General features: G+C 48.8%; 2 protein-coding genes and 1 pseudogene across 2 annotated transcripts; 2 read left to right on the top strand and 1 right to left on the bottom strand.

The window, feature by feature from the left end:
* Positions 1-5,069: 5,069 nt before the first annotated feature.
* Positions 5,070-5,384, bottom strand: LOC110391275 (feather keratin 3-like). Its single transcript, XM_021383097.1, has one exon. It carries the CDS (start codon positions 5,382-5,384, stop codon positions 5,070-5,072), a length of 315 nt encoding a protein of 104 aa, XP_021238772.1.
* Positions 5,385-8,422: 3,038 nt separating this feature from the next.
* LOC110391276 (feather keratin 1-like) lies at positions 8,423-8,739 on the top strand. The gene has a single exon (XM_021383098.1). It carries the CDS (start codon positions 8,425-8,427, stop codon positions 8,737-8,739), a length of 315 nt encoding a protein of 104 aa, XP_021238773.1. The 5' UTR covers positions 8,423-8,424.
* Positions 8,740-16,651: 7,912 nt separating this feature from the next.
* Positions 16,652-16,980, top strand: LOC110391282 (annotated as a pseudogene).
* The last annotated feature ends 6,880 nt before the right edge of the window (positions 16,981-23,860 follow it).

The raw sequence follows: 23,860 nt of genomic DNA on the forward strand, positions 1-23,860 counted from the left end.
AACGAAAAGATGTTGGCCAAACTCAAACACAAAATTACGAAGCCTCTGGAGGATGGAAGCAAGAACAGGTAACCTGAGAGGAATGCAGCCACAATGTCCATGCAGCCAGGGATCAAGTAAGGAAAGCTGAAGGCCTGATAGAATTCAATCTCAGAGAGGACATCGAGGGCAACAAAAAGCACTTCTACAAGGGAACACATGGAACGGTCGTGATCAAGAACACCATAGATACACTAAAATCTCCCCGACTCCATCAAGGAGACAATGCATCCTTTCTGCATGAACAAAGCACACCTCTGCCCTGCTGACACGGAGGCATCTAGAACATGCTCCAAAAGTGCAAGATAATACATTTGGAAGCCAAGATTCCTGAAGAGACTCTCCTGACACATGGCAATTCTGAATCTAATTTTGGGTTGGCCATGAGCCACCCTTTCACTGTGAAGCTGCCCCAACTGTGTGTGCTGTTTGCAGGCCTGAACATCACTCACACCAGGTAGTTCCATCCCTGAAAGGAGGAAGAGCAAGATGCTGTTCAGAAATCCAGCACAGCCAGCTACTCTAGAGGAGAGACAAGAATTCATGAGACTTTTTGGGTGGTTATGTATCTCAGAAAGGAAAGGTTTTCCTTTCACTAAACAGCTGATGGTGTCGGTTAGCTGATGACCCCAGAGACTCTCATGAAAATGGACAATGCAAAAAAAGCATGCAAGCCTCCTCCCAGAACAGTAAGCTGTATGCAAAGGCATTGGCAAGCAGCAGAACTGCCCTCCTGCCATTTCAGGCCAAGAGACAGGCAGGGAGGGAGAAGGACCAAATGAGTCCTCAGGCAAAGAAGGCTCTGGGTGTCTTGGAGGGGGCTGCATTGGCAGGAGGATATGCCTTCCTTGCTGATAAGGTGGTTACAAATAAGGTCATGACATTTCCCTTGCTACATATTCGGTGCCTGCAGCACAGAATCCATCCAGCACTTGGGACGCGTCTTTTACCCATAGTGACGTGTTTCTGCAAGGAAACTCTTTGTGCCTGTCATCCTGGAACATGAAAGGTGCCTCCACGGCCAATTTGTGAAGGTCAGAAACAAGAAATGAAGTGGCTGGGTTGACAGAAACCAAAAGCCCAACCTGTGCCATTAGGAAGGGTAATTTGCATTTGAGGTGAGTCTCATGTAAAATTACTGCCCGTGTGGAGTGACTGTGGGCCTGGGGCAGTGCTGGAGTGGTATAAAAGCGGTCCCAACTCCTCACTCAGTCATCCACTGCTCTTGCCTCCATCTCCCTGGGAACGAAGTAAGTGCGAAGACATTTCACAAATTCCTCCTCCTCTGGGATTTCTCTTCACATGCAAGTGTGTGTGTTCTACTTAGGGCCTTGGGAAAGCATTTAGCCCAGTTAGAGGGAAGGGGGCAGCGGGCATGGCGTTCAGAGGTGCTAGATCTTTCGTGAGGTGTCTCCTGCATTATTGGCTAGGCAACAACCAGGCTACTATTGGCAGGAACACGGGTGCTAAATGGGAGAACAAGCACATTGCCCTGCCACTTACATGATGGTATAGCAGGCTGCTCCTCACTCTCCCCTTCCTTTGCACGACACTCTCTCCCAACAGGTGCCCTTCCAGACACAAGACATGTCCTGCTACGACCAGTGCCTGCCACGCCTGCCATGCCAGCCCTGCGGCCCGACCCCACTGGCCAACAGCTGCAATGAGTCCTGTGTCAGGCAGTGCCAGGACTCCAACGTCTTCATCCAGCCCTCTCCCGTGGTGGTGACCCTGCCTGGACCTAACCCTAACCCTAACCCTAAGCCTGACCTACACAGCTGGCCCAGATAGGAAACCCCAATCATCCATGAATCTTAGATTTGATCATGGACTGGCCTGAAGGTAAACAATTTGAAACATCACCAGGGGAGGAGGTAACACATGCCAAAGAGGCCCCACTGTATATCGAAGTACCAGCGAAGGAAAAGAAATATGCCTTGCTCACTGATGCATCCTACCTTATTGTGGGAAATTATCGGAGTGGGAAGGCTTGTGTGTGAAGCCCTATGTGGCATGTTACAGAGGCCACGGAAGGAGAAGGAGAATCGAGACAATTTGCAGAGGTGAAGGCTGTTCAGCTGGACCTAGATATTGCCAAACAAGAGAAGTGGACAATGAATCACAGAATCATAGAATCACCGAAGTTGGAAAAGAGTCCAAGATCATCCAGTCCAGCCATCCACCTACCAATATTTCCCCACTAAACCATGTTCCTTCATACAACATCTAAATGTTTCTTGAAAAACTCCAGGGATGGTGACTCCACCACCTCCATGGGAAGCCTGTTCCTGTGCCTGAGCACTCTTTCAGAGAAGAAATATTTCCTAACGTCCAACCTGAATCTCCTCTGGCAGAACTTGAGGCCATTCCCTGTTGTCCAGTCTTTAGTTAGGTGGGAGAAGAGGCCAATCCTGACGTCACCACAACCTCCTTTCAGGTAGCTGTAGAGAGCAGTAAGGTCTCCCCTGAGCCTCTTCTTCTCCAGACTAAGCAATTCCAGTTCCCTCAGCCACTCCTCACAAGATTTCTGCATCAGTGAAAGCAAAACAACTGGTAGCACAGAGGCAAACCCATTTGGGCTGCTGAACTGTAAAAAACATTGCTACCCAGGTAGAGAATATGGCCATCAAGGTACATCATGTAGATGCTCATGTACGCAGGAGCTGGGACACTGAAGACCACAAAAACAACCAGCAGGTAGATAGGGCCACTAGAACTGATATGGCTCAGGTAGATTTATACTGGCAACACAATGGTGAGTTATTTGAAGCTCAGTGGGCCCATGACACCTCAGGCCATCAAAGAAGAGATGCAACATATAAATGGGCTCAAGATCAAGGGGTGGACTTAACCATGGATGACGCTATTGTGCAAGTTATTAATGAATGTGAAACATGCTGCAATTAAGCAGTCCAAGTGAATAAAACCTCTCTGGTGTGAAAGGTGATGGAAAGACTATAAATATGGAGATGTCCCTGCCTATAACAGGAGGACTAAAACTAGATGATCTTAAAGGTCCCTTCCAACCAGAACCATTCTATGATTCTATGATTCTGTGATTCCACGATCATATTCCCAGTCATGCACTAGCTTCCAGAAAAGTTGAAAGACAAAATGGATTGTTAAAAACTATGCTAAAAGCAATGTGTGTTGGAACCTTCAAGCATTGAGATAAACATCTAGCAGAAGCCACTGGGTTGATCAATATTTGGGGATCTGTAAATCAAGACAGCCCTGCCCAATCCAGTCTCTTCTGTACTGTAGAAGGGGATAAAGTCTGTGTAGTTGTCATGGTTTTGTGATTTTTTGTTGTTGGTATTCCACATCATAACATCATGTATAGCACTCGCAGTTAAAGAGTTAATGTTCTGGTTCTGTGGACTGGTGTTTTTGGGTGCTTGGTTCTTGGAGGGGGAGGGGAGGAGTTGCATTCCTCAGAGGTCTTTGCGCCTGGAGGGGGTTGGTGAAGCCACCTGGTGGACCTGGAGTGCCTTTCTTCGTTTGCTGCGGAGGAGCACGTAGTCCCCCTGCAGCTTACAGAGTAAGGGCTCAGCTTTGGACTCTCTCTCTCTCTCTTATTGCTGCTTGATTTGTTGGCCTCAATTTTGATATCATATTTAGTAAATTAACGTTCGTCCTCAGATCTTTGCTGCTGTTTTGTTTTAGACCCTTCCACTATTTCCTTAGCCTTCCTCCTTTTTCTTTTTTTCCCCCAGAGCGTGGGTCCATGGGTCCCCTGCCTCATTAGTCACAGGACCAAGCCGGCCTGTAAACCGCCAATACTTCTTTTTTTCTCCTTTCTTTCTTTTCCAGGCTGGTAGGCCTGTGGGCCTGCTCTCCCTCTGTCACGGACACAGATCCATGGATAACTCCGTGACAGTAGTACATATGAAGAATGCACTAGGGAAAACGGTTTGGGTTATCCCAGCTTTGGGCAAGGACTACAGTTCCCAGAGTGTTCTGGTGATTCCTGTATGGCTCCTAGGAAGGAAGGAAGCAATTTAACCACAATTTTCTTCCAGCCATACTGCCAAAGCACTGCACAGTTAAAAGGCATCTCTCTCTCCCATTTGCTTGATTTATTATCCTTGATCCTTTTTATATTGTATTATCTCACATTCCTTTACCATTTCTAGTAAATTAGTTCCTCTTTATCTAAACTAAGCTCCTTTTTGTCACTTCTCTGCTGACATCTTGAGGGGATGGGGAGGGAAAAGGGACAAGATTCCTACTGTGCAACAGAAGACCCTCAATCTGTGACACCCTCCCTGGTCGTCCTACAGCTCAGGCTCCTCACTCAGGGCCAACAGTGGCCACCTCCTGCAGAATGTGCACTGAGGCTGAGAGGGCAAGTGAGGATAGTGAGAAGCAAAACTGGGCCTGAAGGTCAAAGACACTGCAGGACTGGTGGACAACACCCACATGTGAGAGTGACAGTGCTCTGCCAAAGAAGATAGCTGCATAATGTTCCAGGCTACCCCTGACTGGGAAAAGGTGATGGGTCCCCATGTGTTGCACATGCTTGCTGAAGTCCACAGAACAGCAGACATCCTGCTGGCACATGGGGTGTTTGCAGGGAAGAATGATGCAGAGGCACAGACTGAGATGCACCACAGTTTTATTGAGTCAAAGGAGGGAAACAAAGTTGCTCCAAGGGGACGACATCATGCAGGAATCAGCAGGGACAGAATCTGCACTGTGTGGCCATGGTGGACATCCCCCTAGCTGTCCATCTGCTCTTTCCACAGGGGGAGAAGTGCCACCAGCTTCTCCCTCGGCTGGTTGTTGGGGTTTGACAGACCAGAGGAGCAGAGATGACAAACAGGAAGTCAGGAGGAAAAGGAGAGAGTGGAAGAGGGGAAGGGCAGACATGGGCAGTGCATTCTGAGAGTCCATGCTGGCCCCATCTTTTTGCAAGAGGTGTTGGCATTGCATGGCCCCTCCGAAAACAACATCCCAGTGCTCCATCTCAGATCCGCTACCAATTTTGGGTCCCGGGAGGTCTTTCTCCAGGACCATGGCCAGTAGCTTTAGCAGGGGTAGCACCGCCTGCCACAGTAGCGGCTGCCGAAGCCAGAAAGGCCAAAGCCTCCAGAGGAGATGGGCACACCCTCAGAGCTGAGGATGCTGCCAACGGCAGCGGAGGTGGAGGATCCCACGGCGGTGTTCTGCGGGAAGGAGCTGAGGATGGGTCCGGGCAGGGTCACCACCACGGGAGAGGGCTGGATGAAGACGTTGGAGTCCTGGCACTGCCTGACACAGGACTCATTGCAGCTGTTGGCCAGCGGGGTTGGGCCACAGGGCTGGCATGGCAGGCGTGGCAGGCACTGGTCGTAGCAGGACATGTCTTGTGTCTGGAAGGGCACCTGTTGGGAGAAAGGGCCTTGCAAAGAAAGGGGATAGTGAGAAGCACCCTGCCTTCCCAGCACGGAGATCCTAGGCACAGTGCTGACTAGAAATAAAGAGGCTGTGTCATGAATCCCGTGATCTTCTCCTTACATTTGGCCTTGCCAAGAGTGAACAGGCACAGTCAGGCTGCTGCCCAGACTATAGCTCAGGAGATGCCTCAGGCAAGACCTAGCATCTCTCCATTTCACACCTGCCGCCCTCTTCCCTCTCCCAAGACTAGTTGCCTTCCCGAGAGCCAGAAAGGATGAAGGCACTTGTATGTGCAGAGAAATACTGGAGGAGGATGGATTGATGAAAGGGCTTCAGACTCACCTTGTTCCTGGGGTGATGGAGACAAGAGGAGTGGTTGGGAGAGAGAGAAGATGGGCCTGCTTTTATACTGCTTGGGCACTGCCCCAGGCCAACAGTCACTCCATGCAAGCAGTAATTTTCCTAGAGACTCACCTCAGATGCAAATTTTGCTTCCCAGTGGTGCAGGTTGTGGTTTTGTTTCCCTCAGCTCATCCATTTCAATTCCTCATTTCTAAAATGCCTATTTTTCCACACTGACCCCTTTAAGTGCCAGCATGAGAGACCTAAGGATTACGCCAGTACAACAGCACCAAAATTAACAGGACTGGAAGAAGAAAACACTGTTGGCCAAACTCAAATACAAAAATACGAAGCCACTGGAGGATGGAGGTATGGATGGGTAACCTGAGAGGATTATGGCCAGAGTGTCTGTGCAGCCAGGAATCAAGTGAGGAAATATAAAGCCCTGATAGAATTCAGTCTTGCAAAGGACATCAAGGGCAACAGCAAGTGGCTTTCAGGAGTCCCATGGCTCCAGAGGGCAAGCTGAAAAGCTGGAGCTAACGACATGTACCTTTGGGTCAGGGAAGCCTTGAGTAAACTGGTTATTTTTAACACATCATTTATATCTATCCCATGATGAGATGCACCCATGAGTGCTGAGGGAGCTGGCCACTCTTGATAAACATAAGTTGGTGACTGGGAGAAGTGCCCCAAAACTGGAGAAAGTGCACGTCACTCCTATTTAAGAAGACCAAGAAGGAGGAAGCAGGGAGCTACAGGACCAGAGGCTTCAGCTCTGTCTCTTGGTAGGAGATGGAACAGTGCGTCCTGGCATAACCTGGATCCTGGAAACCATTTCCATGCTCATGAAGGATGAAAATATCTACAGCATGATAGTGAGCATGGATTCACTATGGAGAAGTCATGGCTTGATCAAGCTGATTCATTACAATGAAATTACAAGCCTCAAGGATGTGGGAAGAGGACTGTATACATTCTTGCTGGAGTTCAGAAAGACATTTGACAGTGTTCTCAAAGAGGTGGTCATAGTGAAGCTGTTGAAGGATGGTCTGAATGAGCCTTCCTCAGCCTGGAGAAAAAAAGAGCTCAGTTGGAGAGGCAAATAAGCTCCCCAGTAATGAGCCAGGGCTGGTGGGTCCCAGAACAGTCAGGTGGCTGGGGATGGTCGTAGAATGGAAGCGATCAAGAAGGCTCTAGGTTCACAGATTCCTCCCAGACTCAATCAAAGAGGCAATGCATCCTTGCTGCATGAACAAAACACTTCTCTGCCCTGCTGACATAGAGGGAACTGTGTTGTGGTGCAAAAGTACTAGATAACATCTTGATTCCATGGCAAGCTTCCTGAAGAGATTCTCCCTATGCATGGCAATTTACAATCTAATTTTGGGTTGGCTACGAGCCACCCTTTTGGCATGAGGCCTACCTAGCTGTGTGTGGTGTCTGCAGGCCTGAGCATCACTTGCACCAGTTAGTTCTATCCCTGAGAGGAGGAGAAGCATGGCACTGTAAAGAAAACCAGCACAGCCACTGACTCAAGAAGAGGGACCATATTCTGTGGGGCTTTTTAGGCAATAACAGGGCTCAGGAAGGCGGTGTTCTCCTTCCACAAAACAACAGATGATGTGAGGTGGTTAATGTTCCCAGAGATTGTTATAAGAGTGGACAGCACCAAATAAACATGGAAATGTCTTTCCAGAACAATAGGCTGTGGGTGAAGACATTTGCAAGCAGTGGAAAATTCCACCTGGCTTTGCAGGGAATGAATGGAGGCTCATGGAGAAGGCTGAGAGACAGACATTGAGGGAGAAGGACAGAATGAGTCCCAAGGCAAAGAAGGCCCAGGATATGCCGGAGTGGGCCACATTGACAGGAGTATATGCCTGCCTGTAACCACCTGCTAAGGTGGTTACAAATAAGGTCATGCTATTTCTCAAGACACATATGTCATGCCTGCAGCTCAGAATATGTCTTCTACGTGTATTGACGTGTTTCTGCAAGTGAACTCCTTGTGCCTTTCATCCTGGAACATGAAAGGTGCCTCCATGGACAAGCTGGGAAGGTCAGAAACAAGGAAATGAAATGACAGGCTTGACGGAAACCAAAACCTCAACCTGCGCCATTAGAAAGGATAATTTGCATTTGAGGTGAGTCTCATGGAAAAATTACTGCCCATGTACAGTGATCGTGGGCCTGGGGCAGTGCACAAGCAGTATAAAAGAGGGCCCATCTCCTCTCTCTCACTCATCCACTCCTCTTGCCTTCATCTCCGTGGGAGCGAGGTGAGTCTGAAGCCCTTTCACCACCCTATCCTTCTTTGGGATTTGTATACACATATAAGTGCCTTTACCTATGTTGGATCTTGGGGAAGCAGGTAGCCCTGAGAGAGGGAAGGGGGCAGCCAGCGTGGCATGATGCTGGACCTTACCTGAGGTGTCTCCTTAGCTATGGGCAAGGCAAGGACCTGGCTGTGCCTGGCCACTCTTGGCAGGACCACTGGGGTCAAAGAGAAGGAGAGGACCATGGGCTTCCTGACACATCCAGCGTATCTCTAGTCAGCACTGTGCTTTGGCTTTCTCGTGTAGGGATGGCAGGGTGCTTCTCACTCACTTCTGAGCTCCTCCCGACACTCTCTCCCAACAGGTGCCCCTCCAGACACAAGACATGTCCTGCTACGACCAGTGCCTGCCACGCCTGCCATGCCAGCCCTGCGGCCCGACCCCGCTGGCCAACAGCTGCAACGAGCCCTGTGTCAGGCAGTGCCAGGACTCCAACGTCTTCATCCAGCCCTCTCCCGTGGTGGTGACCCTGCCCGGACCCATCCTCAGCTCCTTCCCGCAGAACACCGCCGTGGGATCCTCCACCTCCGCTGCCGTTGGCAGCATCCTCAGCTCTGAGGGTGTGCCCATCTCCTCTGGAGGCTTTGGCCTCTCCGGCTTCGGCAGCCGCTTCGGTGGCAGGCGGTGCTACCCCTGCTAAAGCTACTGGCCATGGCCCTGGAGAAAGACCTCCAGAGTCCACAAAATTTAAATTAGACATGTGGGAGAGCACTGGGGCCAACCTCATCTCTCAGAAAACAAGGTCCATGACTTCTTTTCCTCTCTTCCACCATTTTTTTTTTCCCGTGTCCTTGCTCCTTGCCATCTGCTCCCCTGGACTGTGAGTCCCACCAGGTCAGCCTATGGTGGACCAACTGGCCATATGCCATCTGTGGAAAGGGTAGATGGACAGCTGGTGGCATGACTGTCATGGCCATGCAGTGCAGACTGTCATCTGGCCGAGGTGGTTCTGGCAGCAGGGCCTCCCCTTGCAATGACCTTGTTTCCAAATTTTCACTCATTAAAGTTTTACTGCATTCTAATCTGCACCTCTGTTTCATCCTTTCCCTTGTAAAAGTTCTCCAGTGGAGGGTGGGGGAGAGATGTTTTGAAGTGTTGGTTCTGGGAAAGGGTTCTTACAATTCTTTTGAACAGTTGTTAATACATTCTGTTATGCATGCTTGGGGAGGAATCACTTTACCCTCTCGTTTCTAAACATTTTGGCTTATGTAGATATCTCAGGAGTCTTTACTTGGAGCAGCACTTTTCAACAACTTTTCAGAGACATCTTTGTCTAGGGTAACACTGTGGAGGAAGTTTTTGGGAAAGGTAAGAAAATAGTTCAAATTCTTCTAAAGGTCAGTTCTGATGTAAAGCAAAGGGAAGTCAGAGGTTCCAAAGAAGAGGTCCATTTCTTCAGAATAAAACTTGAGGATGCATTTTCCACATCGCTATGGATGTGAGCAAGAGGGTAACAACTATGCCCACATCAGCTGGTAGGAAAGAAAGGCAAGCTTTCCTATGATGTTTCCTGTGGGGTTCTGGAGAATGCACCTTCCAGCCCATAGTCAGATTGAAAGCCCTCTATATCGAGTGACTCAAAAGAGGATGTTCTTTGAGCTGGGACCTGAGCAACAAGAAGTCTTTGAACAGAGTAAACAGGAAGTAGCTTTTGTGCAGTTGCTCTTGGGCCTGTCTGTGCAGCACCAGCTCTGCAACATGAGATTTCTAGCACAACTGGGGAGAAGGGCCTCATCTGGAGCCTCTGGAAGGAAGCCTGGATGAAGCTAGAGCAGCGTTGACTGACAGAGCACTGGAACAGGCTGCCCAGAGAGGCAGTCAAGTCTCCTTTTCTGGAGATATTCAAAACTCTCTTGGATTCTTTCCTCTGCAACCTACTTTAGGGAACCTTCTTTAGCAGGGGACTTGGACTAGATGATCTCCAGTGGTCCCTTCCAACCCCTCCAACTCTGTGATTCTGTGATTGATATCATACCATTGTTTTGTCTCTGGCTGAGCAGTGCAGGCACAGCACCGAGGCTTTCTCCAACCTCTCTCCAACAAAAGCCTGTACGCTGGGGGAGGGCAAGTTGTGGGGAGGAGGCATCACTGGGACAGATGACCTCAAGAGACCCAAGTGTGAGAGTTAGATTGTGGTTTTGCACTAGAAGCTTCTGATAGCAAAGTATAGGTCTTTACTATACTTACAACCTTCTTATAAAATGGCTGCTTAGGATACTTTTTACTAAAAGTTGTTTAGGCAGAGACTAGCAGAAGATAGGGCAAATATTGTGCTTAAAAGCAGAAACTGGACTATTCTGAGTAACCTAAGATAAGGCAAATCTGTAGGGCAGGCCTAGCACAGGAAAGAATGAACACAATAATCTTAATCTCCTGCACAGGGCAGAACAAATATTATATAACCTTAATCTCTAGAACGAATGCAGTAACCTGATGAATTATTGCCCTCCTATCTCTATGGAGAAATACAAAATATACTTAAAAACAACAGGTTGGTAACAGACCTAATATGGAAATATTCCTTAGTAACTGCGTCAAGAAGATTGTGAGGCCGGGATGCTCAACCAATGAGTAACTAGGAGAGATGATAACATATGTCGGGAAGAAGATGTGTAACGGGGTGTATTTTGCAGATATGGCGTGTGTTTTTTTCTCTTGCCTCAAGACAGTGCATGTCCGTCATTGCAATTGCAAAGAAAATATGCTGCTTCACTAAGATCCTTTCTGGAGTCAAACTTACTGGCTGAGAGTGTTTCTCACACAGGGGATATTCCATACCATGTGACACTGTACCAGTAATAAGAGTGGAGAAAGGGAAGGATGAGGGGAGTGCTTCATTATGAAAACATCTGTCCTCCCAAACAACTTCTATGCCTAGGGACTCCCTGCATCCCAAAACATGTTTGAATATCACCTGCTGATGGGAAGTAGAGAATGCTTCTTTTCTCCCTCTACACTACCATGCAGCCTCTGCTTGTTTTCCTGTTTAACTTTCCCTTAATTATCATAATCTTATCTCAACTTGTGGACCGTTTCTTTCCATTAAATTTTCTTTCTCCTCTGTTCCTTTCGAGAGAGAGTGAATGAGAGAGCAGTGTAGTTGAGGTTTGTTGGCTATCATTGTGAATCCATCACAATTGGCAGTGTGAGGCTCCAATGGGACAAAGCATTAAAGGCTGGCCCTGTTCCAGAGCTCTGTCATCCTCAAAGTAAAGATGTTCTTTCACATGTTTGTATTGAACTTCCTGTGTTCCAGTTTCTTCCCGTTGCCCCTTGTTCTGTTGCTGCACACCACTGAAAAGAGTCTTGGCACCACTGACTAGACTCCTGGACTTTAGATAGCTAGAAAAGGTTATAAGATCCCCTCTCTGTCTCCTCCAGGCAGAACAGACCCAGGTATCTCAGTGCTTCCTCATATGGGAGGTGCTGCAGGACCTCAGTCATCTTTGTGACCCCCTCCTGGGGGGGGAATGATGCCTAATAAACATGGAAATGTCTTTCTAGAACATTAACTGTGGGAGGGGGCTGGATGAAGAAGCTGTAGTCTTGGCACTGCCTGACCTAGGGCTTGTTGCAGCTGTTGGCCAGTGTGTTTGGGCCCCAGGGCTTGCATGGCAGGCGTGGCAGGCACTGGTAGTAGTAGGACATGTCTTTTGTCTGGAGGGGCACTTGCTGGGAGAGAGGGTTGGGAGTAGCATGGGGCTTTGTGAGGTGCAGCATGCCATCCCACGGTGAGAGATCCAAGGCACTTACTAGCTGGGAAGCTGGTGACTTTGTAGTTATATCCACATGGGTTCTCCTTCCCTTTGATCCCAATCATCCCTGTGTGCTGGCAGCCTGGAAGGCCAACTATGTTATGGCCTGCATTAAAAGAGGAGTGGCCAGCAAGGAGAGGGAGGGGATTGTCCCCCTCTACTCGGCTCTTGTGAGGCCCCATCTGGAGTACTGCATCCAGGCCTGGGGCCCCCTAGTGCAAGAAAGATGCAGAGCTCTTGGAATGAGTTCAGAGGAGGGCCACCAAAATGATCAGAGGGCTGGAGCACCTCTCCTATGAAGAAACGTTGAGGGAACTGGGCTTGTTTAGTTTGGAGAAGAGAAGGCTCCAGGGAGACCTCATTGTGGCCTTCCAGTACTTGAAGGGAGCATATAAACAGGAGGGGGAACGATTGTTTGCACGGGTTGATAGTGATAGGACAAGGCGGAATGGTTTTAAACTCAGACAGGGGAGATTTAGGTTAGACTAGGAGGAATTTTTTCAGTCAGAGGGTGGTGATGCACGGGAACAGGTTGCCCAAGGAGGTTGTGGATGCCCCATCCCCAGAGGCATTCAGGCTGGATGTGGCTCTGGGCAGCCTGGTCTAGTGGTTGGCAACCCTGTACTCAGCAGGGAGGTTGAAACTAGACGATCTTTGAGGTCCTTTTCAACCCAGGCCATTCTATGATTCTATGAAATTATCCTTCATAATGACACAGGTTGTGCTCTGCTTTTGGATCATCTCTGCCATTTTATTTCTTTATTTCTGATCTGCTCATTGAGACTCAGAGGCTCCTTTCATGTTCTAAGATGAGAGATGCACAAATTAAATGTGTAGGAAGAGGTTAGTATGGGCAGAGCATGTGTCCTAAGTGCTGGAAAATCCCCTGCAGGAAGGGAACATGTATCTGGGAAATGTGAGCCCTGCCTTTGCAACTTCCTTTGAAGGATGGTATGCATAGCCTTTCTGCTACTGTAGTTCCTGCCTATATGCTAATAAGCTCCTGTGAAGAAGACACGTTCTTCTATTGCTCTGACTGCCTTCCAGCCTGCTCCACCAGTCACTGCTCATTGCCTGCATAGGCAGGTGTGTTGCTGTGTTCATATGTGTTCACCCAAGGCTTCCCTGTCTAGGGAAACATTTGACTGTTTGTCTGACCTCATCCCATCTTGTAGCAGTCTTGAATTCATCTGGCAATCCATATTGTGAGCTGTTTTTTGAAAGGATAATGTTGCCATCCCGAATCCAGTGATTAATCATAGAATCATATAAAGGTTTTGGTTGGAAGGGACGTTTAAGGTCATCTAGGCAGGGACACCTCCCTCTAGACCAGGTTGCTCACAACCCCATCCAGCCTGGCCTTGAATGCCTCCAGGGAGGGGGCATCCACAGCCTCTCTGGGCAACCTGTTCTAGTGTCTCACCACCCTCACAGTAAATAATTTTTTCCTAATATCTAGTCTAAATCTACCCTCTTCCAGTTTAAAACCATTTCCCCTTGTCCTGTCACTACATGCCCTTCTAAAAAGTCCCTCCCCAGATTTCCTGTAGGCACACTTCAGGTACTGGAAGGTTGCTATAAGGTTCCCCCAGAACATTCTCTTCTCCAGGCTGAAAAGCTCCAACTCTCAGCCTGTCCTCGTAGAGGAGGTGCTCTGATCATCTTCATGGCCCTCCTCTGGACCTGCTCCAACAACTCCATGTCCTTCTTCTGTTCGGGACCCCAGTACGATGCAGTACTCCAGGTGGAGTCTCACAAGAGCATAGTAGAGTGGCAGAATTACCTCCCTCGACCTCCTGGTCATGCTTCTCTTGATGCAACCCAGAATACAGTTGGCTTTCTGGGCTGGAAGCACACATGCTGGCTCATGTTGAATCTTTCAACAAATGGGACCCCCAAATCCTTTTCCTCAGAGCTACTCTCAAGCCATTACTCAGGAAGTCTTGTGGAGTCTGAACCTTCCATACAGTTAAAGAGTGCTATATTGACAAGCAGCAAACCCAAAGGCCTTACCACTTGTGGAAAACATTCTGACCATCCTACGAGCTGCCTGAACTGCTGGAGTGCTGGCAAGAACGTCATGGTGGAGGGGAATGGCCATTGGGTCTACCTGGTGCCATGTGTCAGGGCACAACATGGTTCTTAGTACTGGTTTTCCCTAGGAAGAGATGGAGTTGTACTGGCTGGTGGAGGTTTCCCGTCTATGAGTTGCTCAGGCCTGCAGACTCTAGTTTGATGGCTTAATGTCAAAAGGGTGGCTCACGTCAACTCTAAAATTAGACTGTGACTTGCCATGGGTAGGGAGAGTATCTTCAGGATTCTTGCCTTTTAAAGATATCCTCTTGCACTCTTGGAGAGTGTCCCCACTCCTTCCATTTCTGCAGGGCACAGAAGTGCATTGTTCATGGAGCAAGGATCCATTGCCTCCTTGATGGAGTCTGGGAGATATTTTTGTGCCAAGGGCCCTCCTGAGCAAGGGTCTTCATGAACATCTCCAGCTACATGCCAGTGTGAGATTCTGTCAGCCCTTGCTCATTGGTGGAGAGTTTCCTTGCTTCCCCAATGGTGCTGAGTTTTGCTCTGGGCTTAAGGAAGGCTTTGGAACATGGGAGGGGAGATGTGCAGAAACTCTAATGCTGGGAGAAGACTTAGCACCTGGGAAACAGAGAAGAGTCTCAAGCAGTGGGGAGATGTTTTCTTCAACCCATTTCTTTCCTTCTTTCCTTCAGGAAACTTTTTAAACACAGCCCCATCTCTTTGGCCAGGAAGATGAGGCCAGTGTATCCATAAACTTCTACTCTGATGTCTGATCCTGCCCTGGGTGTAGACCTTCTCAGAGGAAGTCCAGTGACTTTAGGATTGAGGCGTAGTTCAGTCCCTAGTCTGTACTGCTTCGAGAGATTGTTCCTTCCTAGTTGCAGGACTTGTCATTTGCCCTTCTAGAAGACCATGAGGTTCCTGTGGGTCCATTCCTCCAGCCTGTCAAGGTCTCCCTGTCTGGCACCATTGCCCTGGAGTACATCAGCTGGTCCCTGGTTGCAGTCCTCTACCAACTTGATGGAAGTGGATTCTGCCACCACCCACAAGTAGTTCTACTCATCCAGTAATACAGCCATTTACACTATCATGTCCTCAGCTGGATATGAGATTCTTGCAGGAGACAGCACTGAAAAAATGAAGAGTTGCTGACCAGCTTGTTCTTATCTGGGAAGTCCTTTGGCTGTTTTGAAGATGGTTGAGACATCTGCCTTTCTCCCACAAACTTGTAAAGGAGATAGAGAGAAGCCTTGCAAGGATGTTGGGCATCTCCTTCCACTCCCTTGGATGCTGCCCCATGCATGAGTCTGGGTTGTTGCTTCTTTGACTGTCTTTCAATTGTTCCCCACACACTTCTAGGAGATAATTTCCTTCTTGAACTGTTTCACAGGGCACAGAGTCTGATGAGGCCTTGTAGTCGAAGATTAAGTGGACTATGGATAGGACTGGATATGCTTTCTGGACTACATGACTTTGAAAAGCGGTTGAGTGCAGCCTTGCACTGACATTGCTAACCTACCTCACGTTCATGCCATCAGGTCCCATGGACTTGTATCAGTTGAATTTGTTTAACCATTTCCACACCTGATCCTGGTCTACCTAGAGCAGTTTTCCTTGCTACAGACTTGCAGCATTGTGAGGAGCTTGGCTTCTTCCTGCAAAGGAAGTTACCAGTTATTACCCTGCAGCACATTAAGCCCTGCTCTGTTCCCTGCTTTAATGCAACCATCCCAATACCTGATGGTCCTTTTTTGTGCCCGTACTGGTGGGATCGTGATGTGTATTTCCTGGGTCTCTTATAACAGCAGTTGAAAGAAAATGGCATGGCCAGATAGGCATGTTAGAAATGAGGAAATGAAATGACAGAAGTGATGAAAATCAGAACAAAAAAAACCAAACAAACACAATAACACCGTGCCATTAGGAAGGATAATTTGGAGCTGAGGTTTGCTGGAAAAATAATGCCAATGTAGAGTGACTCTGGGACTGGGGCAGTGCCAAGTGGTAAAGATGGCAAAGGTGGTTACAAATAAGGTCATGACATTTCCCCAGACAAATGTCCCCTGCCTGCAGCATAGAACCCCTCCAGCACTTGGGAAATATCTTCTATTCCTTGCACCTCTCATTCTGAAACTTGAAAGGAGCCTTCATGGCCAAACTGGGAAGGCCAGAAATAAGGAAATGAAATGGCAAGGTTGACGGAAACAAAAAAACCAAGCTGTGCCATTAGGAAGGATAATATGCATTTGAGATGATTCTTCTGGAAAATTACTTCTAGTGTGGAATGACTGTAGACCTGGGGCGGTGCTGGAGTGGTATAAAAGTGGGTCCATCTCCTCATTCTTTCATCCACTCCTCCTGCCTCAATTTCCGTGGGAACGAGGTGACTCTGAAGTCCTTTCACCAACCCCTCCTCCTCTAGGATTTCTCTGCACATATGAAACCCTATGAGTAGTCTTGGAATGACAGCTTGCCCTGTTAGAGGGAAAGGGGCAGCTGTTGTGTGGCACTGAGTGATGCTGGGTCTTGCATGAGGTCTTTCCTGTGCAATGGGATAGGCAGCAACCTGCCTGGGCCTGGCTGTTCTTGGCAGGGTCAGTGGGGCCAAAGGGAAGGAGAAGACCATGGGCTTCCTTAGCCGCCATACCCTCAGTCAGCACTGTGCCTTGGCTCTCTCATGCTGGGATGGCAGGCTGCTCCTCTCACTTCTGTGCTCCTCCCAACCCTCCCTGCCAACAGGTGCCCCTCCGGACACAAAACATGTCCTGCTATGACCAGTGCCTACCATGCCTGCAATGCCGGCCCTGCGCCCGACCCTGCTGGCCAACAGCTGCAACGAGCCCTGTGTCAGGCAGTGCCAGGACTCCAGCGTCTTCATCCAGCCCTCTCCCGTGGTGGTGACCCTGCCCGGACCCATCCTCAGCTCCTTCCCGCAGAACACCGCCATGGGATCCTCCACTTCCACTGCCGTTGGCAGCATCCTCAGCTCTGAGGGTGTGCTCATCTCCTCTGGAGGCTTTGGTCTCTCTGGCTTTGTCATCTCCAGATTCAGCAGCCTCAACTGTGGCAGGAGGTACCTCCCCTGCTAAATTTGTTGGTGATTGCTCACAATAAAATTCCCCTATGGACCCGGAAGTTGGTAGTGGACTGGGCACAAAACTTTGGGATCTTGTGTTCCATGGGTTTAATGATACATATCACTCCTTGCAATAGGAAGAGGATAGGTCTAGCCTGGGCTAGGAACAAGCTACTGGCCCTTCTCCTTTTGAGGAGTGGGCAGGTGAATAGCTGACTATACAGCATGTCTGTGCTGCTTCTTTCCCTGGGACCTCCAATCGCAGAAAACATTTTTCTTCTTTTAATTAATTAAAGTTCTGCTGCATACTGTCCTGGGCCTCTGTATTTATTCTTTCCTCTGAAGACACTCTTCCACTTAAGCCCAGGGAGAAACACATTCTTCAGCAGTTCTGGAAGTGTGTTGCTGATGCTGGTTTTGCTGAGCAATAGTTAACACAGACTTGCATTGAGTATGCTTAGTCATGCATACACTTTACTCTCTTTTTTCTAAAAAAATGACTTCAAATGCAGATATCTCAGGTGTCAGTACTGGGACCACTAAATTTTATCATCTTTGTCAGTGACATAGTTGGATTGATTGCGCATTTCTGAAGTTTGTGGATGACACAAGCTGCATGGTGCTGTCAACTTGCTGGAGGGAAGGAGTGTAATCCAGAAGGATTTTGCAAAGCTCAAGAGCTGGCTTGTGTGAATCTCATGCAGTTCAACAAGATCACCTTCAAGGTCAACACATGGATCGTGGCAATTCCAAATGTCAGTACAGGCTGCGTGATGAGTGTATAGAGAGTAGCTCTGCTGAGAAGTACTAGAGACTACTGGTAGATAAAATACTTGACATGAGCCAGCAATGTATTTCCAGCCCAGAAAGCCAACAATATCCTGAGCTGCACCAAAAGAGGGATGGCCAGCAGGGTGAGGGATGTGATTGTTCCCCTCTGCTCTGCCCTTGTGAGGCTCCATGTGGAGTACTGCATTCAAGTCCGGGGCCAGCAGCACAAGGAAGTTTTGGAGCTTTTGGAGAGTGACCATAGGAGGGCCATGAGGATGGTCAGAAGACTGGATCACCTATTCTGTAAAGAGAAGTTGAGAAAGTTGGGGTTACTTTGCCTATAGAAGACTGGGGAGACCTGATAGTAGCCTTCCAGTACTTAAAGGGGGCCTCCAGGATAGACGAGGGACTCTTTTTCAGGGACTGTAATCATAGAATCATAGAATGATAGAATCATAGAATGGCTTGGGTTGAAAAGGACCTCAAAGATCATCGAGTCTCAACCCCCCTGCCAAGTGCAGGGTCGCCAACCACTAGACCAGGCTGCCCAGAGCCACGTCCAGTCTGGCCTTGAACGCCTCCAGGGACGGGGCATCCACAACCTCCCTGGGCAACCTGTTCCAGTGCGTCACCACCCTCTGTGTGAAAAACTTCCTCCTAATATCCAACCTAAATCTCCCCTGTCTCAGCTTAAAACCATTCCCCCTTGTCCTATCACTATCCACCCTCACAAACAATCGATCCCCCTCCTGTTTATACGCTCCCTTCAAGTATTGGAAGACCACAATGAGGTCTCCCCGGAGCCTTCTCTTCTCCAAACTGAACAAGCCCAGTTCCCTCAACCTTTCCTCATAGGAGAGGTGCTCCAGCCCTCTGATCATCTTGGTGGCCCTCCTCTGCACTCGTTCCAACAGCTCCACGTCCTTCTTGTGCTGGGGGCCCCAGGCCTGGACACAGTACTCCAGATGGGGCCTCACGAGAGCCGAGTAGAGGGGGACCACCACCTCCCTCTCCCTGCTGACCACTCCTCTTCTAATGCAGCCCAGAACATAGTTGGCCCTCTGGGCTGCCAGCGCACACTGCTGGCTCATGTCCAGCCTCTCGTCCACCAGGACCCCCAAGTCCCTTTCCGCAGGGCTGCTTTCAAGTACCTCTTCCCCCAGGTTGTATAAATACCTGGGATTGCCCCGACCCAAGTGCAGCACCCTGCACTTGGCCTTGTTAAACCTCATTAGGTTAATGACAGGACAAGGAGTAATAGTCTCAAACAACAAAAAAAAGGTGATCTTAGATAAGATATTAAAAATATTTTTTTTTCACTAAGAAGTTTTTGAGGCACTGGAAGAGACTGCCCAGAGAAGTTATGGATGCTCCCTCTTTATGAGTGTTCAAGACCAGGCTGGATGGGGTTTTGAACAATCTGATCTAGTGGGAGCTGTCTCTGCCCTTGGAAGGGAGTTGGATCTATATGATCTTTAAGGTCCCTTCCAATCAGAACAGTGCTGGATTCTATTATTCTATTTAGGACTGGACAGAATTATCCAATGTAGCTCTGCCACTACTATTTATTTTGCTGTACATGTTACTTCTTTTACTGTGATAAGCTCAACATTGTGAAGCAAGAAGTAAGTAAAGGGGGAAGAGTGTGTCATAGAGAAGGCAGAGGCTAGAGCTTCCTAGGAGAACCCAGGAAAACCTATCCTAAGAACAGCACTTCAGATCAGATATGCAGGGTGATCAGAAGACCAGCTCCAAAACAAAAATTTGGTAACAGTAAGGGAACATACTCTCATAGCATTTTTGGGAAAAAAAAATATGCTAGCAGCTTTGAGACCATAGGATCATAGATCTTGTTATCTTGCTTTTTTCTACCCCTTCTACTCCTCTGCAGAACTTTCAAGAGAGTTCCAGAGAAGTGCCAAGTTCCTTGGCTGAGAAGCTGAGCCACTCGTCCGCAACACTGGTCTTGTCCCTAGTTGGCAGAATCACACAAAGAATGTACTTTGGCCATAAGGTCATAGCATAAGTCAGGCTAGAAAGAACTTCTGGAAGTTAACATATCCAACCACTTGCTCCAAGTGTACCATTGCTTGACAGTTCTTATGGTGAACAGTATTTCCCTCCTATTCAGTGCAAACCTTAAGTCCATTGTCTCTTGTCCTCCAGTCATGTACTGGCATGACACTGAGCCTTGCTCTGTCTTCTGGAGGTCCTCACTGTATCTATTCCGAATATGCTCTTAGGTCTCCCATCAAAGCCTGCTCTTTCCCATGCTCAGCAAGCCCACAGCCCGTTCTCACTGGTAAAGTACTTGAGGCTCGTGACCACCCTGCCTAAGCTGTGTAGAACTTGCTCTTCCTGGTGAATGTCTTTCTTTCCAGCTGGGCATAGCATTCAGGATGCTGTCAGATAAGAGCTGATTACACTTGGATTATCACTTCCTTCAAGTTCATGGCTATGCTTGAGGTTATATAGCCCAGGATTCTGTTGATGCCTGGAGATATTGTAGTAAGTAACATTTTTTGGGGTGAGTTGCCACAAAAGCAGTTCTTACTGGCCTTCCTTTTGATCTGTTGATATAGAGGGCTTGAAAGATACAGGATTATAGAATCATTTAGGTAGGAAAAGACCTCTAAGATGTTCATGTCTAACTTAGTGTTAACCTAGCATTGCCAAATCTACCACTAGACCATGTCCCTAAGCACCATATATCTACACATCTTTCAAACAACTCCAGGCTGTTCCAGTGCTTCACAAAGTGACACGAAGGCTTGGGGACAGCAGGACAACTGCCATTCTGGGCTCTGGGTGGACCGGTGTTATGGTGCACAAAAGTGTTCTGTAGTAATTCAGTAGCTCCAAATCCATAGATACAAGCCTCTCTGGAATTTGTTGTTGGGGATTGTACTGCTTCAGAGAGCTCCTGTGTGGGAATACAAGAAAGACTATTCAGAGTAGAAGCTGCAGAGCAGGATAGGCAGCATGAGAAGCAAGGCTGAGAGCCAAGGATGTCTCCAGAAGAAGAGAAAAACAAAAGGAATGTCTCATGGCTCTGATTGGACAAGTGCCTGTATGCACAGTTGAGAAGTGTTTGTGGAATAAGTTGTTGACATAGAACTGTGGATGGGAAAGTTGTAAAGGCAGATGGGAAAGCTGAGAATAGAAACTTGTGAATGTATATAAGTGTTGTGAGAACTTGTAATAAATGATTTGGATCATTCACATCTGAGTCCGTGCCTGGTTGCCACAAATGGTGCCCAAACAGGGACCTCAACCAGCTTAGAAGTCTGCAGAAAGGAAGCAGGATTGACTATACGGCATTATCGTCTCTGCTGGACAGAGGTGAGCAGTAGGGAACTATGGGCGGTGAAATGTCCAAGGAACAGAAGGTAGTTTACCAGGAGATGCAGGGACTTCTACAGAAGCATCATGTAAAAATAGACTCTTTCCATTTGAAACACCTTCTTGTTTGGGTTTCTAGCCATGTAGATGGAGTGACTAGTGTCTCCATCTACGATAAGGGCATATGGGACTGAGCGGGGTGAAGCTTTGGGATGCCGCTACCCGCTCAGATAATGCGGCAGAGGACCTTTTAAGGCCGCGGAGAACTGTCTGTGAGACTTTAAAGAAGCATACAGGTTCGGCAGGCTCGGCAGAGTCTGCGGCGCCTCCGTTATCAGGCGCGACCGTAAATAAACGGCGGGGCGGTCAGACAACCCTGGATCCCGGGCCCGTGGACCCGAAGAAAGAACCCGATCCCTCTCCTGCAGATAAAATGACTGCTAAGCTTTTACCCGTTTGGCGCCAAGTATCAGAAGCACTCAAACAAATTCGACAAGGACAAGTTCTTCCGACCGCTCCCCATCGCACTCCCCGCCACCCCCGCCGCTGCCCCTCGGTGCGGGAAGCAGCTCCTTCCCGGACCCGATCCGCGACTCCAACCCCTCCCCCGGTCGGGGAGAAGCAAAATCGCGGACCCTGGAGAACGCCGCCGCCGCTGCTGCGAGGCGCCCGCAGCCCCGTGGCCGCAGTCCGCTCCGGACTGTTCCCCCCCGCCGGCAGCCGCAGCACCCCTGCCGCCCTCCGCAACGCCCCCCGACGCTCGCTGCGCCGCTGCCGCTCCCCCGCTCCGCCCCCATCGCTCGCCGTGCCCCTGCCCCCGCCGCCTGCCGATCCGCTTCCGCCGCCCGCGTGTAATTTGGTTATGGGCAGGGGTGGTTCTCCCCCCGATATGTGGCGAGCCATCCGAGAGGGGGCAGAATCAAGTGGAGATCTTGAAATGGTCCATCGGTTGCATTCAGCGCTCGCACGCCGTATGATACATGAGCAACATAGACGCCCCAGGTGGGAGGGAATAAGTTTTCAAATACTGAAGGAACTCAGGAAAATGTTTTTTGACTTCGGACTAGGACTCCCAATTGAAAATGCTAACGAGGATTGCCAAAAGGTGCTTCACCCTTTATCTAACCCTACACTTCTGCAAATGATAGACGCGTGCAGTAAGATAGGGACTATGCAGCACCAGTGTAACATGATGGCTTCAGCGTTTGCAGCCATGACACTGAATTCACGAAACTACTTTGCATGTGGACAACCAGGTCATTTAAGCCGAGACTGTCCTAATAAAACGGCCCCTGGGCCCCCGGGACTGGGAGGCATCGACACCACAACTGATTCTGACGTCCCCTGGTTACATGCCGGGACCTGTGGCAGCACTGGAGTGGACCTGGCCACCCCTGAACCAGTAACCCCTGACTCCACAGCAGTGCATGCTGTGGCTACCAGGGTGAATGGTCCTTTGGGAAAGAGATTGAGCATTTTGCTTTTAGGGCATTCATCAGCCACAATGCAAGGTCCTTTAGTATTACCCAGACTTAGAGATGCTGATTGTACTGGAGAGGTTAAAATTGTGGTCTGGACACCCATGCCTCCATGTGAAGTACTGGCGGGCACTCATATTGCTCAACTGATTTATTTTCAGGCACAGTTGGTGCTGGCTGCACCTATGGGAAGGGGGGCTGCAGGGTTTGGATCTTCGGGGGCGCCCCAGATATTATGGAAACAAGAGGTGTCAGGTGCCCAACCTACCTTAACCTGTACGCTGGAATTGGGCAACCCCCCACAGAAAATTGATGTTTCAGGGATTTTGGATGCAGGCGCTGCTGTGACTGTGATTGCTCACAGCACCTGGCTGTCACACTGGCCCACTATGCGAGTGCACACAGTGCTTGTTGGCGTAGGGGGTCAGTCTCTCCCTTTGCAGAGCTCACATGTGCATCATTTACATGATTTAGTTCAGGAACAAATGCAGGCTGGACATATAGTCCCCACTACCAGCCCCTGGAACTCACCAGTGTTTGTTATAACAAAAAAGAGTGGAAAGTGGTGACTATTGCATGACTTGCAACAGATGAATGCTGTGATTGAGGACATGGGAGCTTTGCAACCGGGACTCCCATCCGCTTGGATGATACCCAAAAATTGGTGCCTAACTGTTATTGACTTAAAAGACTGTTTTTTCAGGGTCCCGTTAGATCCCAGTGATGCTCCTAAGTTTGCTTTCTCTGTCCCTTCTGTAAATGCATTGGCACCAATCCAGTAGCATCATTGGACGGTATTGCCGTAGGGCATGAAAAACAGCCCCACGATCTGTCAATGGTTTGTTGCTAAGGCCTTAACCCCTACGAGGGAACAACTGTCTAATGCTGTTATTTACCATTATATGGATGACATCCTTGTGGCGACCGAGTCAACTGAGGAAATGCAGCATGCCGTGGCTGTAGTTGTTGACAGCATAACAAGATGCGGTTTAGAAGTAGCTCTGGAAAAGGTCCAAGAGAATTTGCCATGGCATTACTTAGGATGGCAAATTACAAATCAGACTGTCACCCCATAATGCCTTAAAATAAATCCAGAAATTCGAACGCTAAATGATATGCAGAAACTGCTAGGGACTATAAACTGGATCAGGCTTCTGCTAGGAATATCTAATAAAACTTTGTGCCCATTGTTTCAATTATTAAAGGGTGATCCAACTTTGAATTCCAAAAGATCACTGACACCTGCAGCACAGCAAGCTTTGCAGGAGGTTGCCACAACTATGTCTCAGAGACAAGCTCAGC

Source organism: Numida meleagris, unplaced genomic scaffold (genome assembly GCF_002078875.1).
Source record: "Numida meleagris isolate 19003 breed g44 Domestic line unplaced genomic scaffold, NumMel1.0 unplaced_Scaffold338, whole genome shotgun sequence".
Taxonomy (NCBI): Eukaryota; Metazoa; Chordata; class Aves; order Galliformes; family Numididae; genus Numida; species Numida meleagris.

Coding starts and splice junctions, on each gene's coding strand:
- LOC110391275 (XM_021383097.1), bottom strand. CDS start 5,384: ATGTCCTGCTACGACCAGTGCCTGCCACGCCTGCCATGCCAGCCCTGT.
- LOC110391276 (XM_021383098.1), top strand. CDS start 8,425: ATGTCCTGCTACGACCAGTGCCTGCCACGCCTGCCATGCCAGCCCTGC.